Genomic DNA, 16508 nt, shown 5'->3' on the forward strand with positions numbered 1-16508 from the left:
TGATCTCTCTATCTGCCCCCCACTTCAGGGAAGCCAGATCTCACCTGAGCTGGCCCCACACAGAGGCCCACATGGCAAGAAACTGATAGCTCCAACAAATAGCCAGCAAGAATCTGAGCCACGGCAACGGCAAAGTGAATGAGTTTGGAAGCAGGTTTTCCCCAAATTGAGCCTTGAGATAATGAGATTTTGGATGGATGAAAATCATTTGCATTTCACAAGTCTTTCTCTACAGAAAGTCAGTCTCAGCCAAGACTTTCCTTTCTTTAAAGCAAATTTAAGGCACAAAGCCTTGGGGATTCAAGTGTAAACATTCCTAATCTAACAAACCAAAACATAGTTAATAAGCTCTTGTTTACCTTTTGGAAATTATAAGTTTAATTAAGTGATTGTATAACAACATAACATTTTCCAATAGTATGTAGTGACCAAAATCAGTACATTGATATAATAATTTTTAATATTCTACTTTGGCAAAACATGTCAGCAAACTACACACAGTATACCTCTTTACTGACATAATTTTTGCAATTCCAGCTCCTTTGCATTTTTCTAGGTTTGCAATCCCCACAGGAATGGACTAGAGTAAAATTTAATAACTATATAATGTGCTATATTTGATGAGCAAAGAGAAAAAATAATATTCATATTTCTCTATTAGGAATGCTAAATCCAGAAGCCCATAAAGTCATATCCAGTAGTTATTGTGTAGTGTTTCCACACATCCCTGAAGCTGTGTCTACCTTTTGGGAAAAAAAAATGCCTATGGCAATTTCGAGGGAATATACCTGTGCAGGGAAAATTTAACACTAGGAAAAAAAAGTATAAAAATTTCTCAAACTGAATTTTAAAATCCTTAAGGACATGTTTTTTTCAACTTTCAATGTTGTCTTAAAAATGCATAGAAACATCTTATCTTTAAGAGATAAGATGTCAGATAACAAGTAAGGATCCATATTCTCCCAAATACGTGAACACACCTGACACAGACATAACTGAAACTACAACTCTGAGTAAGAACCTCAGGGAAGGGCCAGGCATGGTGGCTCACACCTGTAATCCCACTTTTTGGGAGGCAGAGGCAGGCAGATCATGAGGTCAGGAGTTTGAAACCAGTCTGGCCAATATAGTGAAACCCCATCTCTACTAAAGATTAAAAAATTAGCCAGGCGTGGTGGCGGGTGCCTGTAATCCCAGCTACTTGGGAGGCTGAGGCAGGAGAATCACTTGAACCCCGGAGGCGGAGGTTGCAGTGAGCCAAGATTGCGCCATTGCACTCCAGCCTGGGCAACAGGGCGAGACTCTGTCTCAAAAAAAAAAAAAAAAAAAAAAAAAAAAAAGGATCTCAGGACAAAAAAAACTATTCTGTGCAATTTTCAACCATTTCACAAAATTTTTATTTTTATTGTCTAGAATGATGAAGGCAGTGGCTCTTAATTATTTTACTATTCTTCAAAATTACTTTATTCACAAAAAGAGATGGGATATGATAGGATTGCAAGAATCAAGAGTTTTCTCTTTTTATTTATTTATTTATTTATTTGAGACAGAGTTTCACTCTTGTTGCCCAGGCTAAGTGGAATGGTGCAATCTCAGCTCACTGAACCTCTGCCTCCCAGGTTCAAGCGATTCTCCTGCCTCAGCCTCCTGAGCAGCTGGGATTACAGGCATGCACCACCATGCCTAGCTAATTTTTGTATTTTTAGTAGAGACGGGGTTTCTCCATGTTGGTCAGACTGGTCTTAAACTCCTGACTTCAGGTGATCTGCCCACCTTGGCCTCCCAAAGTGCTGGGATTACAGGCATGAATCACCGCATCAGGCCAAAAATCAAGTTTTCTAGTCAAAGAACTTGCAATGCAGCACACCTGTTTCTGAATCCATTTATTACCAAAATCCATCCAAACTTTTACGCAGCCATTAATTCGCTCAGTGTCCTGGGTCAGTGGAAGAAATGTTGCCTCTTTCTTCAAACTCCAGCCTTATGTATTTATTTATGATCCTATCTCCCTGATCAACCTATCAGTTAGTGTTTCTCCACTCTTCCAAAACTTATCTCTTTCTGTGAAAAGTATAAAGTGTTATACATTTTTCAATTTTTTAAATTCAAGTAACATTAAATATGACAAAAACAAATTCTAGGACTATAAAACATACTGTTTTAATTTCAAACCACTAACCTACCTCTAAGACTCATACGTTGTCTTGTGAAAATATACCCTCATCTCAACCCCACATTGAATATCACTGTGCTAAGACCTTTCTTGGCTATCCCCCACCTCAAATAGCTTTAAGATTCTTACTTTGTATCAAGTTTTTCCCTCAATCTACCAATCTCTTAAGGCTCCCTCACTCCTCTACCAAATATTTCCTAGATACTGCTTTTTCCACAGACTCTAACACCTGTCCTCTCTTTGACATTCCACTCAAAATAATAGCCAGCCAAATGTGTCCATGCTCAAATCTCTGGAACCAGTGAATACAATAGGAAAAAAGAAATTAAGATGGTAGATAAAATAAAGTCTTCTATTCACCTGGTCTGAAATTATGGAGAATGTCCTGAGTTATCCAGGTGTGCCCAATGTATATACAATGATCATTAACAGTAGCAGAGAGAAACAGAAGAGAGAACAAGGGAGATGGTAGTGTGAGGAAAACTCAGCCCAATGCTACTGGCTTGAAAATAGAGGAAGAAGGCTGTGATCCAAGGAATGTAGGCAGATTTCTACAATCCAAGGAACGTAGAAAAGGCATGCCAATATCTTAATTTTAGCCCAGTAACACTCATTTCAAACTTCTGACATCCAGAGCTTTTTTTTTTTTTTTTTTTTTTTTTCTGAGTAAAGAATATCTTTAATAGTGACTGGAAAGAGAAGTAATATCTGCTGTCTCTTCTGCCACCATCAAGCTCATGGTAGGACCATATTAACTTATACCAACAGAGGCTTCTAAAAGCCATCTGGATTTGCCACAGCACGGAGGAAGGCATGGGAAAAGAAGAGGCAGGACTCTATGACCTATGATGGAGTATAGAGGCTGGTGGCTGGAAAAAAAAAAAAAAAAAAACAAGAACAATAGAAATGAGGCCATCCTCCTTATAATGCCATGCCAAGCAGAAGACCTCTGAAAATTCCCCTAGTCATTAGAACATTCTTCTTCACAAATGATACCACCTCCTCAACTTTGCTCTTGACCTCAGTAGGTATCTGATTGTTCTTATGGATCTTCAGCTCTTTGGCTTTCTTCATGTCCTCCTCCAGTTGTTGCCAGTCATCTTTGATGTACTCAGTATGACTTGCAAGCCAAAGGAGAAAAAGTTCACCCCCTACAGCTGTTGCAGCCAATTTTCAACCTTTTGGAATACGAAACTCATGCACCATCCAGTGAAGCCTCCAATTAACAGCTGGGTTGCCACGGGATACTTTTTAGCCATAGATCCAGATTCCTGTCCAAACAGCTTACCCCCATGGCTGATTTTGAGCAAATTCTGCAAGATCCAGTGACTCAAAATTTCCCTCAAAGTGTCCTTGACTGGACATGGCCATTTCAGTGAGCTCATCTCCCAAAGACACATGCAGAGGATCCACGCTGTAGGATGCAGAGTGGTGTGTAGTTGCCATGCCAGGTGGCTTTTGGCACGTGAGGGCTCAGAACTCAATATTAAAATTTTGTATTTTTAAGTCATTAACCTTGTGGTAATATGTTATAGTAGAAAATAGAAAATGAATACATACATCCTCTGCAACCTTCATCACTGTAGCCAATTTACACAGGAGAGTACTCTTGAGTTAGACAAATTTTTATTTGAATATCTTTGCTGTAGTGACTAGGTAAGTGGCTCCGGAAAAGTCATCAAACCTCTTTGAGCCATAGTTTTCTCATATATAAAATACGTACTAGTACGTAGCACAAATTCAAAAAAGATTATTTCAAGTGATTTCACACTGCAAAAAAATAGACTTCAATAAAATAGTCTACCCAAGATAAAAAATATAAACAATAACAAAAGCAAGCCCCAGAAAAGAGGAATAGAATTAGTGTCTGGAATTGTTACAACATATTACCAAAATTTTCCAGTTTATAACAAAAAAAATGAGATATTTTTTAAAAAGTGTGACTCACATACATGCAAAAAAAAAAAAAAAAAAAAAAAAAGCAGGCAACAAAAACTGCCTGTGAGATGGACCAGATGTCAGCTATAACAAAGTCTTAAAAGTATCTATTATAAATATATTCAAAGAACTAAGGAAACTATGCTTAAAGAAGTAAAAAAAAGGATGCAATGACAATGTCTAATTAAATAGAGACTATCATAAGTTATTTAAAAAAAACAAGAACCAAAATTAATTCTGGAGTTGAAAAGATAAACAAAATGAACAGTTTACTAGAAGGGCTCAACTGTAGGTTTGAACTGGCAGAAGAAATACTAAGTGGATCAATAACGACTACAAAACCCAAAGAACAGAGAGAAAATAGAACAACAATAAAAACAAAAGTGAACAGAGCCTCAGAGAAATGTGAGATACCTTTAAGTGAGTGTACCAACATACATATAAAAAGGGTACCAGAAAAAGTGGAGAAAGATAAAGGAGAAAAAATATATTTAAAGCAATAATGGTTGAAAACTTTCCAAATTTGCTGAAAAACTTTTATCTACATATGCAAGAATGAACTCCAAGTAAGATAAACACAAAAATATTAAGGCTTAGCATAGTAAAACTGATTACATTGGAATAAAGAAAAAATCTTGAAAACAGCAAGTGAAAAACCACTGATCACATAAAAAGAAAACCACAATAAGATACAGAAGTATCCCTTATGAAAAACAAAAGAGGCCAAAAAACAGTTGAATGACATATTCAACATGCTGGAGGGAAAAAAAGTTGTTAGCCAAGAATATTATGTCCAGCAAAAATATTTTTCAAAATTAAAGTCGAAATAAAGATATTCTCAGATAAACAAACATTACAGAAAGGCAAATCAAAACCACATGAGATATCATTTTATGCTCACTGAGATAGCTATATATAAAGGACAATAATGATAACAAGCCTTAGTTACTATGTGGAAGCTTCATACATTGCTAGTAGGAATGTGAAATAGTGGCCTCCTGCCTTCAACAACTAGAACACAAAATAAAATATATGAATCAACTGTTATCAGACATTGTATAAATGTCAATATAGGAGTATCATATTCCAGAAAATTAAAATCAAAAAGATGAACCAAATTGCCCATGTTACTGTCCGGTGGTAGTCTCTAGGCTGCAGAACAGGGAGGGGGAAATTCAGCAAAGAATAAGAAAACAGGGATCAGAGCTTGGGAAGGTTGAAGCAGGTAGACTTACTGGGACAGAGCACTGAAAAGGAGAAAAGTGGGTTGAGAAATAAATCTGTGGAGGGATTCCCTCCAGTCTTTAGCTAAGTTCTGATGTGCACATATCTGAGAAAAAAATATCTAAGGCTGGAGAAAGACTCACTGGAAAACATAGAACAAACAAATCCTGGAACTTACACAACACTGAGAACAGCACACACCCCATAAACTGTAGTGGAAAGCCTGCCTGGCAAAAGAGAGAAGAATTTTAAAACAACTACTCTAAATATGTTTTTGTATATCCCAGAAGAACGACCATGTTAAGAAAAGAAAAAGAAAGTAAACAAAATATTCAGGTATAACTTCTAGATGAAAAATACGATATCTGAAATTTTAAAATGACATGATGGGATTAACAGCAGATTAGATGTTACAAAACAAAAGATCAGTGTACTCAAAGTTACAGCAATAGAAACTGTTGAAAATGAAAAAGAGAAAAAAGTGGAAAATAAGTAAACAGATAAATTTTCTATGTAAAAATATCAAGAGATCAAACACATATAAATGGAATCTCAGCTACAAAGAATATAACAGCAAAGGCAAAAATAATATTTGAAGAAGTAATGGCCATTTTTCCAAATTTGATCACACTTAACTAAAACATTCAAAAAGCCCCAAGTCCCATAAATATTATAAAACTACATCAAGGCTTATCATAATAAAATGACTCAATACTAGTGATAAGGAAACATGCTTAAGAGCATTCAGTGATAATACATATTAGAGAAACAAAGGTAAAAAGAAGTACTGCAGATTTCTCATCAGAAACCATGCAAGTCAAAGTATAATTAAGTAATATCTCTAAAGTATTGAGAGTAAAAGTCAACTATCAACCTAGAATTCTATACTAGGGATTTTTTATTCAGTAAGACAAAATTAAAACATTTGAAGGCAAAACAAAAAGTAGAAGAAAATTTGTCTCAGTAGATAAGCCCCACAAGTGATGTTAAATGAAATTCTTTAGGCAGAAGAAAAAATACAGATGAAAATATGGATTAATACAAAGGAATAAAGAAGGCCATAAATAGTTTTTATATTGATAAATATAGAAGTTAATTTTTCTCATTTTATTTCTTGAAAGATAATTCACTAAGCAAAAATAACGATGTATTTTGAGTTTAAGAATAGATATAGAAATAAAATATATGATAACAATAGAACCAAAAGTGAGGGAGAAATAGAAATTTACTACCATAAACTTCTTACATCATATGTGATGCAGTATAATATTCTTGGAAAGTGAACAATAACAATGTAAAGAAGTATATTTTAAACCCTAGATTCATAAAATAATTGTCATAGCTAGTAAGCCAAAAATAGAGATAAAATGGAATGCTAAAAATTCAATTAATCTAAAATAAGAATAAACGCACACATGTTATATTATATTTAACAAAATGACAAGTTAATTTAGTGAAGAAATAATATTTCTTTCAGTAAAATGTTCTCAAATGACTGGGGTATTCTTACATAAAAAGAACATTCACCCTTATGTCAAAACATATACAAAAATAAGGTCCAAATGAGTCATATATCTAATATGGGGCAAAAACTATAAAACTTTTAGAAAAATGTTTGTGACCGTGGAGGAGGTAAAATATTTTTGATAGAACACAAAGAGTATAAACCATAAAAGAAGAAATTATTAACTGCACTGTTAAAATTCAAAATGTTTCATCTTCCAAAGACATTCAGCAGAATTGAAATTTCAGATACATATTGAGAGAAAATATTTATTATACATACATATGATAAATCACTTGTGTCCAGAAGTTATAAATAACTTTTACGACTCTGTAATGAGAAGATAAACAACCTGAAATCCAAATGGACATAGATGTGTAAGATATTTCACAAAAAAAGATACTAAAATGCCAGATAAGTACATTAAAATGTTCAACATTATTAGTCATTAGGAAAATGCAAATTAAAACCACAAAGAGTTGCCATGATACACCCACTGGAATAGCTAAAAGTAAAAAGACTGACAACACTATTTTGGTGAAGATGTGGAGGAATTAGAACTCTCATACATTGTTGGTGGAACTGCAAAACTGTACAGCCACTTTGGAAAATAGTCAATTTCTTATACAGTAATTGACAAGGGTAAACATACACTTATGACCCATAATCTCACCTCTAGATAATTCCTAAAGAGAACTGAAAATACATGTCCACACAAAGACTTGTACAAGAATGTTCACAGCAGTATTATTCAAAATAGTTACAAATTAGAAACAATTCAAATGTCTATCAATAGGTAAATGGATAAGCAAGTTGAGATATATTTATGTCATGGAATACTACTCAGCAATAAAGAGAAAATTAGTAATATGCCCAACAACATAAGGGAATCTCAAAAGTACTTTGTCAATTGAAAGAAATCAGACACAAGAGATTACATTCTGTATGATTCCTTCTATATGAAATTCTAGAAAAAGTCAAAGTGTAATGCCATGGTTGCCTATTTCCAGGGGTTGCGGAGGAAAGACTGCAAAGGGGCACTAAGGGGCACTTAGAAACAATGTGCAAGTGTTCCACAACATGATTGCCTTGGTGCTTAAGGCAAAGCATGATTGCTTTGGTGCTTATGTCACTGTATAGAGTTATCAAAATGCATCAAATAAACACATAAAATTGGTGAATTTAATAAAGCTAATTTGAAGACCACAGATAAATTCCTAAGTCCTTTCCCCAGCATATTAAACTGGAATCTGAAGAAGGTGGAGCTCAAAAGCTAAAGTTTTTAAAATATCCCCAGTTTTATGATATAGACAGATAAGCGGCTATGGAGAGGGTCTAACTTCAGGAACAACTCAATCATCAGACCCCATTCTGGTAATTCGCAAGAGATAGTTCATTGGTAGGCCCCAGGCAACTCTAGACTTGGAGATAGCTAAGGCTGACCTTGAGTTATGCTTAAATGCTCCTACTTTGCATTTTGATTAGTCAGAAAACTGGAACATGACTATGTTTTCAGAGGGCAGGTCAATAGGCTAATTTGGGCAGCAGGAGAAGACACCAACACAGGAAATAAACAGAACTTCTAATAGTTTTGTACTGCTCCTACTACTATTAACTAATCTCAAATGTATCTGTAGTTTAAGACAAAAACCTTGAAGGTAAGTAAATTTCAAGATAAAAAAACAGAGTTGAATTGGTAGAGTCACAGGCAATAGAGTTAAACTTTCATTTTGTCTTCCCTTTCAAATATGCCCTATAAGCAGTTCATTCATAGTGAATGCCACATGAGTGCCAATCCCTGATCTAGGCATCATAAGGTAGTGGTTCTGAAAGCTAACTCATCAGAGGGGGGGAAAAAAAGAAAGAAGATCCAAAGTCCTGACCAAGAAATTGTACTGATGGTCTAAGGTGAGATCAAGGAATCTATTTTTAAGTGTGTCTGCTGATTCTGATTTAAACCCAGGTAAGAACTGCCACAGGTGCTACAAGAACATATTAAGATAAATTCCATATTGTCTCTGATCAGCATCAAAGACAAAATGAACTGAATCATAATGACATCCTTTTCCATCTATTCAAGTTGGGTAGTGCCATACAGATGCAGACAGCACCAGATATCCTTTTCCTCAATGTTTTAATACCCTAAAGGCAGGTAAAGACCATGAAAGTGGAATCTTTCGTGTTTCAGATGTCTGGTATCTGAAACATGAGACTATAGGTGTTAGACTCTAAGAAGGGTTTATAATTACCAACTTTAAGGTAAGTCAGCCACCTCAGTTATTATGAAAATCCTGAGCAATTCTGTGCCAGAGAGCTATACTCACAATAACTGTTGATATCTTACAAATAATATTTATTCTCTAGAGTATTCTAAACAAAATTCCTTCTCCTCCCCAAGCAACATTTCTCAGTCTTTTTCTAGCAGTGTAATTTTCCACAAAGCTCTCATTAATCTGCCTGTAGAGCAGGAGTGTTTTAAGAAAGGTATAGCCTGTCTACAGGTTTGTAATCATTTCCTGCCCTTGGGAGCTGAGAATAGGCCAAGTCATATATCTGTAAGTCATGACCATTATGCATCAGAAAATGCTTATCTGCCTTGCTCGCCTTCTGATTATAATCCATTTTTGGAGATGTCACACTTCAATGAAAGTCCATATTCTCTTTAAAATAAAACCTTTGCAATTTTTCCTGAAGGCTGCAAACTTTAGATTCTTCCCCATTTTTTTCCCATAGTGGAAAGATGAAAGCTAAAATAACCCATATTTTATTTTTAAAAAGCATATGAAACATAACACCATGCTATATAATCTTATATTTCAAGGATATAGAGGTCACTTTTCCAAATATGTGTTCTGAAAGAAAAAGATTCCAAAAGGTACACAGTAAAAACCAAGTATTTCATTTGCTTTTAAATGAAACTGTGATCTTCTTTCCAAATAAAGCTATTGCCATTTCAACCATTTTTTACATGTGTGTTTGATGTGTTTGTTGTGTTTCAACTAAAAAAGCATGGCATTTAAAATTTTCTTAGACCAACTTTTAGCTAAAGGGCCGGAGGTGGTGTTTCTCTGCAGTGAGGAGTGATAGAAAGTTGGCCTAATGAGTGAGAAGATCACAGAGTTGCGAGAAACAATAGATAAAACAGTACACACTAGTAAGGGACAAGGAACTGAAATGTAAGAACGGTGTAAAAAAAAAAAATGTAGTCATAATCCAGTGAAAAAGGCTAGCAAATATATAAATAAATGTGGTACACCTAGTATGTCTGCTCAGAGACTCCTAACAAAGCAGAATGTAAATTTACAGTAAAGTCTTCCCAAGATGAGGAAACCAGGGTGGAGGCTCAGGATAATGCCAACACTAGGCAAAGGACTAAAGACAGGAGGCTCTCACTCAACCTGAAAGAACAGTGTGTCTTTAGGGGAGCTAAGGTACCCCCAAGGGACTTACTAGTGAGACCCAGTGATGACTCATCAGGCAAGCAGGCATTTTGGGATTAGACAAATACAACAACCCAAATGGGTTGTTGTTCCAATTTTACAGATGAATTGTAGAGATACAGGCTGATTGAAGAGCATCAACCCTTACCAAACCAGGTAAAATTTACTGATTCTAGACTATCACAGGGAAATCAGGGGTCACACAGTGAAGCTACCTGCTCTGTCTACTACCCACCAAGCACTTCGACGTAGTTATTAAAAAGTTATCATGACAAAACACGATGCTAGGCATGAAGGAAAATAAACAACTGTGCAAAACTTGGTTCCTACAGTTGAGGCAGTTACAATTCAATACCTATATATATATATATATATATATATGATAATATGGTGCAGTAGTAAGTTTGAATATTGACTTCACCACTTATTAAACTTAGGAATTTGGAGTAATTATTGAACTTCTCTACTTTTCAAGTCAACCTTTCAGGGTTGTTGTTGGAACTAGAGACAACATATATCAATAGCCTAGTACCTACCAAACCCTCAATAAATAGTAGCTGATTTTTGTATTCATACACATAAATTATTCTGTTTTAATTTCCTCAGATAAAAAAATTAAGAATTAGAACAGATTCATCAGTTAACTATTAGAATTTTAATAATTGTAACTTAGAATTTTAGAGAAATAGCACTCATTCCAAGTTGGCTTCTACATAAATATAGTTCTATAGATAAAGCCTGGTGTGAAAAGAGAATGATATTGTAAAGTCTCATGTTAAGATAAAGAAATGAGCTGGAAAAGAGGTTAAATGAATTATCCTTTAATGAATCATCATAGGAAATACTTAAAACTAAGCACAAAATAAAAGAATGCAAAGAAACAAAGAATAACTAGAAATGTAAAATAATTTTCTCATGGAAGATACTTTAGCTGATTTTCCCAAAGAAGGTGACTCTAAACAATAAAATAAATCTCTGAAAGAGAGGGCAAGTTAAAAGGAAACTAAGATTAATGCCAATATCTCTTAAACAAAATAATCATGGTAAAGCTAGAACTCTTATCTCATGTTTTGTTTTGTTTTTCCATTACTCCACAAACTTACTAATTAATAGCACAGATTCTGATGTTGCAGTCCCTAAGTTCAAATCCCAGCACTGACACTGCAGCACTTTTTGACAAGTTACTGTATTCTATAAATTGAGAGGGGAATAATATTACTACCTATCTTATCACATTGTTGTGATAATTAACTGAGTTATGTGCAAAGTTCTTAGAACAGTGCTTATATATAGTAAGTCCTAAACAGGTATTATCAGATGCAGGTGCATCATCAGCATCACAATCATTATTAAAATTATTATTATAAATATAGTGCACATAATTCTGAGAAGCATCTTAAATAAAGCTTTCATAGAGCCAAGAAGAAATTATTCTTTTGCACGATGATTAACTTGATTGTGATTAGTTAATTTGCTTGGTGGAGAATACTATGCCAATTTGTTCAAAGTCAAAGTTTGAGTCTCCCCTGGGTCTGCTGGCTATATTCCATAACCACAGATTTATCCTAATATTGACCAACTTATTCTATGAATTCTGGTTTTAACAAAGCGGCTGGTGAGAAAATTGATCAGACCCAATTCATGAACAATATTAGACATATCTATAAATACATCCTTATTGATCTTAGATTAGCCATATTTTCTTAATATATTATAAATTCTAGGACTGGAAAAATGTTTAAAGATGACCTGGAGCCAAATATTTTATTTTTATAGAAAAAAATAGGCTACAAGACAAAAAGCTACTAAGTAAATAAGATCACATAATTGCTCCGTGGCATAGCTAGAGCTCTTAGCCCATGTTTTGTTTTGTTTGGTTTTTTCATTACCCCACATTTATTAAATATATGATATTTTTATTCTCTATGAGAGCTTCCTTTTTTAGAAGTCTATTTTTCTATCAATATAGTTCATTATTCCATTCTAAGCAACTCATTCCAAGTGATCAAATATGGAGCTTTGAAGGCCTTTGTAATGACTTTGTTATGAAAGAAATAAGGGATCATTTTAAGGCATTAGGCATGTAAGGTAATGAGTGACATTACTTGACTTAATTTTTTAGACGATCACTTTGCCTTATATGTTGAAACTAGATGGCCAAGAGGTCCAATTTTGAGGTCATCACAATAAGCAAAGTGAAAGATGATGGTGGCTTGGACCAGGATGATAGCAGAGGAAGTGGTGACAAGTTGTCCACATCTGAATATGTTTTGATGGTACTGCCAAGAAGAGTTCCAGACACATTGCATGTGAAGTGTGAGAGAAAACAACAGACATGGAGACAAGGGCACATAAGTCTTCATTTAAAAAGTTCTAATGTTTTTTAACCAAATCTCTCCTGCTGCTGTCTACACCATTATTTACTATCTTCATCTGTATGAAAAGAAGTTCATGACACCTACACAATGCCCTCTTGTGACTCTGGCAGTAGCCAGAATCATACCATGTGTTATGAAAGAAACCAAACAATGGCTTCTGATCTCAAAAAAGTTCAACATTTGGTACATAAAAATCCCTTGGAAAGGGAGGGAGATATATTTGACAGCATTACTAATATAGCTAGAAGTTGCAGCTTGAGGTTAAACTGTAGCCATTCTGGACACGTCTGCTGAAATGAGGGAACCAAGCCCACCACGTGTCCATTGACATGAGTGACAGAGCACCATTTAGGATAGAATCCATCCCCAATGAAAAGAGAGAATCAGCCACCTGAAGGGAAGACTAACTCTAAGGATGGCATCGTTTCACTACTTGGCTCTGTCCCCAGCTCAGCTCCTTATAAACTCATATCTGGATATCAGGGAAGGGAGAGAAAATTGTGAACAAAAAAAATTTTAAAGGCTGCTTTCATCAAAATTCTCTAAGAGCGGCATTAAAAGCCAACACCATTTTGAGAGCCACTCATGGAAAGTAGCCCAGAAGAGCAGAGACACTTTCCTTCACTTGGCAAAGAGTATGGTATAGCTTTGTCATCTCAAGGATTCCATGCATCAGTGACCATAACTATTACCACAGGAAGCAGTGTCCTCAGAAGCTCAGGTGTTCATTGCAACAATAGCTCCCTCGGATATGTCAGTGGAATCCAGCAGAATAGGGGCATTTAAGAGGAATAAAAGAGGTAGACATCACATGTAGCTGACCTCTTCACAGACAAGCACATAAACAAACACATGTGACTCTCAGAAATACTTGTATGAGTTCACCTGCATTATTAGGAGGTAAAAAACAAAGAGCTAGAAAGACTTAAGTTGCCATTATCATTCTTGCCCAGCTCATAATGGTGACAGAATATATTTTTCACACTCCAATTACACATAGCACAATTTTGTGTAATTATGTTTCATAATTAGGTAGTCTATATGCCCTGAAGTTCACAGGTTTGCCACATCTGTTCAATATCTCCAGAACCCAGGTAGATAGCCACTTTTGAGGATATGATAAAAAGAATAAATTCTGCAAAACAGACTATTGTTGTTTTGTAAATTATAAATATGAGAATTTTTTAAAAACAAGCAATCTTCCTAAAAGCAGTCATGTTACAGAAGCAATGGAAAGGCCTGAATGTCTGTACATCCTTTGTCCTGGTGCATTTATTAAGAATATTACTCCATGAAACACTTCAAAAATACTGTTTACCTTCTTTTCACTCCTAAAAGAAATAACATTTCTTATTTAAATACTCCTTAGAAGACCAGTTTTCTTATGAACATTTTATTGGCTTCCAAAAACTGCACCATGTTGAAGAAGCCAAGTTGACTCTGTGTGCCAGTGTGCCAATTTTGCCCACGTTTAATAATTATCTTTATCATGAATTACAATTTGACCTTGGCTCCACACCTCCTCATGCTTGGAGAGTATCTCTTTGTTTCTTTATTCATTTATTTGTATTTCTATCCTACTTTCTTTATTTTTTTTTGAGATGGAGTCTCGCTCTGTCGCCCAGGCTGGAGTGCAGTGGTGCGATCTCTGCTCACTGCAAGCTTCGCCTCCTGGGTTCACGCCATTCTCCTGCCTCAGCCTCCTGAGTAGCTGGGACTACAGGTGCCCGCCACCACTCCTGGCTAATTTTTTTTTTTTTTGCATTTTAGTAGAGACGAGGTTTCACCGTGTTAGCCAGGATGGTCTCGATCTCCTGACCTCGTGATCCACTTGTCTCGGCCTCCCTCTATCCTACTTTCTTTTAAAAAGTCCCTGAAGTGTCTTATACCTCTAATTCCAGGTGATGGCAAAGTTAGTCTTACTAGAATTGCAATCATTATTATAAACACAAGGACAGAAGGGAAAGGTCCAGTGAGCATGTCCACACCAGTACTACCCAACTTCCAAGAGCAGAAGATCAGTGGTTGAAGCTCTTTAATGGGTGTGATATGATTATAGTGTACCCAGAAGAAGAGATGGGAAGAGACAAAGAGATTTGGAAGATAAGTGTGATAGGGTTGAAGATCAGTAAAGATCAGGTAAACTCAGTAGGTTCCTGGGGAAAATTGAGCAGTTTCTTTATGCAATATTAGAAGCTGGCAAATTAAACAAGATATCTGTTAGGTCAAAAGCCCTGTGAAAAATCCAGTGATGATTACCATCTGTTGCCAAACAAGTACACACGATTTAGAAAGAGAACAGAAATTTTGGGACCCACCACCAGCAATTCCAGAAATCACATGCAGAAAGCATCAAAATTAGCTAACTCATAAATGGGACAAGATATATTATAAACTTCCACAGTTCTGTTGCATATCTTCACTTGTCTTTAGACAACTCTATAAATTTCAAATCTTAATACATATTTTCCATTTTCACTGCTGTTCTTTACTGATATCTCAATAAGATGCGCATGTTTAGGAGGTAGGAAGACATAAGCATCAGCTTGGGTGTGGAGAAAGCAAGTGAAACGAATAATTCTCCAGATCAAGACATATTCTGCCAAAAAGCTTTCCATGTTTTTTTTTCTGAAAAAGTCTCAATATCTTGTTATATGCTGCTCTGCTCTTGTTTTTCTTTCTTTCCTTTTTTTTTTTTTTTTTTTTTTTTGAACAAAAAAGGCTACAATGCAGTGGCACCAATCATAGCTCACAGTAACCTCAAACTCCTGGGCTTAACCAATCCTCCCTCCTGAGCCTTGTTCTTCTGTTGTCTAGCAGGAAGATGCCAGTATTCACATTATCAGTGAGATCCAGAACTAATGTTCAGCTCAGCACTGCACGTCACTCCCACTTTGGAGTTAGCAAGTCTAGTTTTGTGAAAGTAAGCATATGTGTTTCAAAGTGTGTGTGTGTGTGTGTGTGTGTGTGTGTGTGAGAGAGAGAGAGAGAGAGAGAGAGAGAGAGAGAGAGAGAGAGAGAGAGAGAGAGACTTACCTTCCAATGAGTGAGAATTCGCCCACGACACCAAGGCGCCGCATGGCGCTCAGGAGTCCTCGCACTGTCATGCCTTCGCAGAAGCAGACCACCACTCTGGCCTTGGGAAGCCTCTCTCGGAGTTTGCGCAAGAGTCGATCAAAGCTCTTTTCCCCAGCATTGCTGTAGATTTTGTCAGAATGGGCGATGCAGAGGCCTTCCTGGGCAGCCAACTCTTTGAAAGCGTCCATTCCGCTCTCCCCGTAATTCCCTGTCCGGAAACAATCAGCAGATGTTCAAGACAACTGTGGCAACAACACTACTTACAAAATGGAATAACAACTTGTTAGTCACAGGAATGGCAAATAATTTGTAAATATAACTGAGACTGAAGGAAGATCTGGATGGATTAAAGAGAGTAATGAAATGTAACCAGACAATCAACTCTGTGGAAATAATGAGAGACAAGCTGAGCTAGGGAACCTATAATGAGACATGTTTTATAAAATGAAGGATTGCTGCCCTATTTTCCAACCATTGTTAATAGTTCTTGTCCCAGATTTTAACCACGTAGGAAAGATCAGTGCATTGGACTAGAGAGGTCAAAGAAACACAAAGAGAAGGACTCTTCATTTGAGGACTTGCTTCAGCTGGCTGCCAGGTTAACAAGCAGCCACTCTTGGCGACATAAAGCCCTGCAACATTTCCACAAAGAATGAGTAAGCAAAATAAATGGAACACCTGGCCAGGTCAGAGATCGGCAGACCAGAAACAGCTATAGGGCCTTGTCAGAATCCACCATCCTCTGACAAAGTGATGGGTTTATGAGAGGTTTG

General features: G+C 36.1%; 1 protein-coding gene and 1 pseudogene across 4 annotated transcripts in view; both read right to left on the reverse strand.

Annotated features, from left to right (window-relative positions):
• The window catches only part of GRM1 (glutamate metabotropic receptor 1), a 421079-nt gene that overhangs the window by 269293 nt on the left and 135278 nt on the right, over nt 1-16508 (reverse strand). For all 4 annotated transcript variants that reach the window (XM_050787344.1, XM_050787343.1, XM_050787342.1 and 1 more), the window contains one exon: nt 15694-15943. In XM_050787344.1, coding sequence (XP_050643301.1) covers nt 15694-15943 — 250 coding nt within the window. The remainder of the gene's footprint in view (nt 1-15693; nt 15944-16508) is intronic.
• On the reverse strand, nt 1310-5758 carry LOC126952613 (FUN14 domain-containing protein 2-like; annotated as a pseudogene).

Source organism: Macaca thibetana, chromosome 4 (genome assembly GCF_024542745.1).
Source record: "Macaca thibetana thibetana isolate TM-01 chromosome 4, ASM2454274v1, whole genome shotgun sequence".
Taxonomy (NCBI): Eukaryota; Metazoa; Chordata; class Mammalia; order Primates; family Cercopithecidae; genus Macaca; species Macaca thibetana.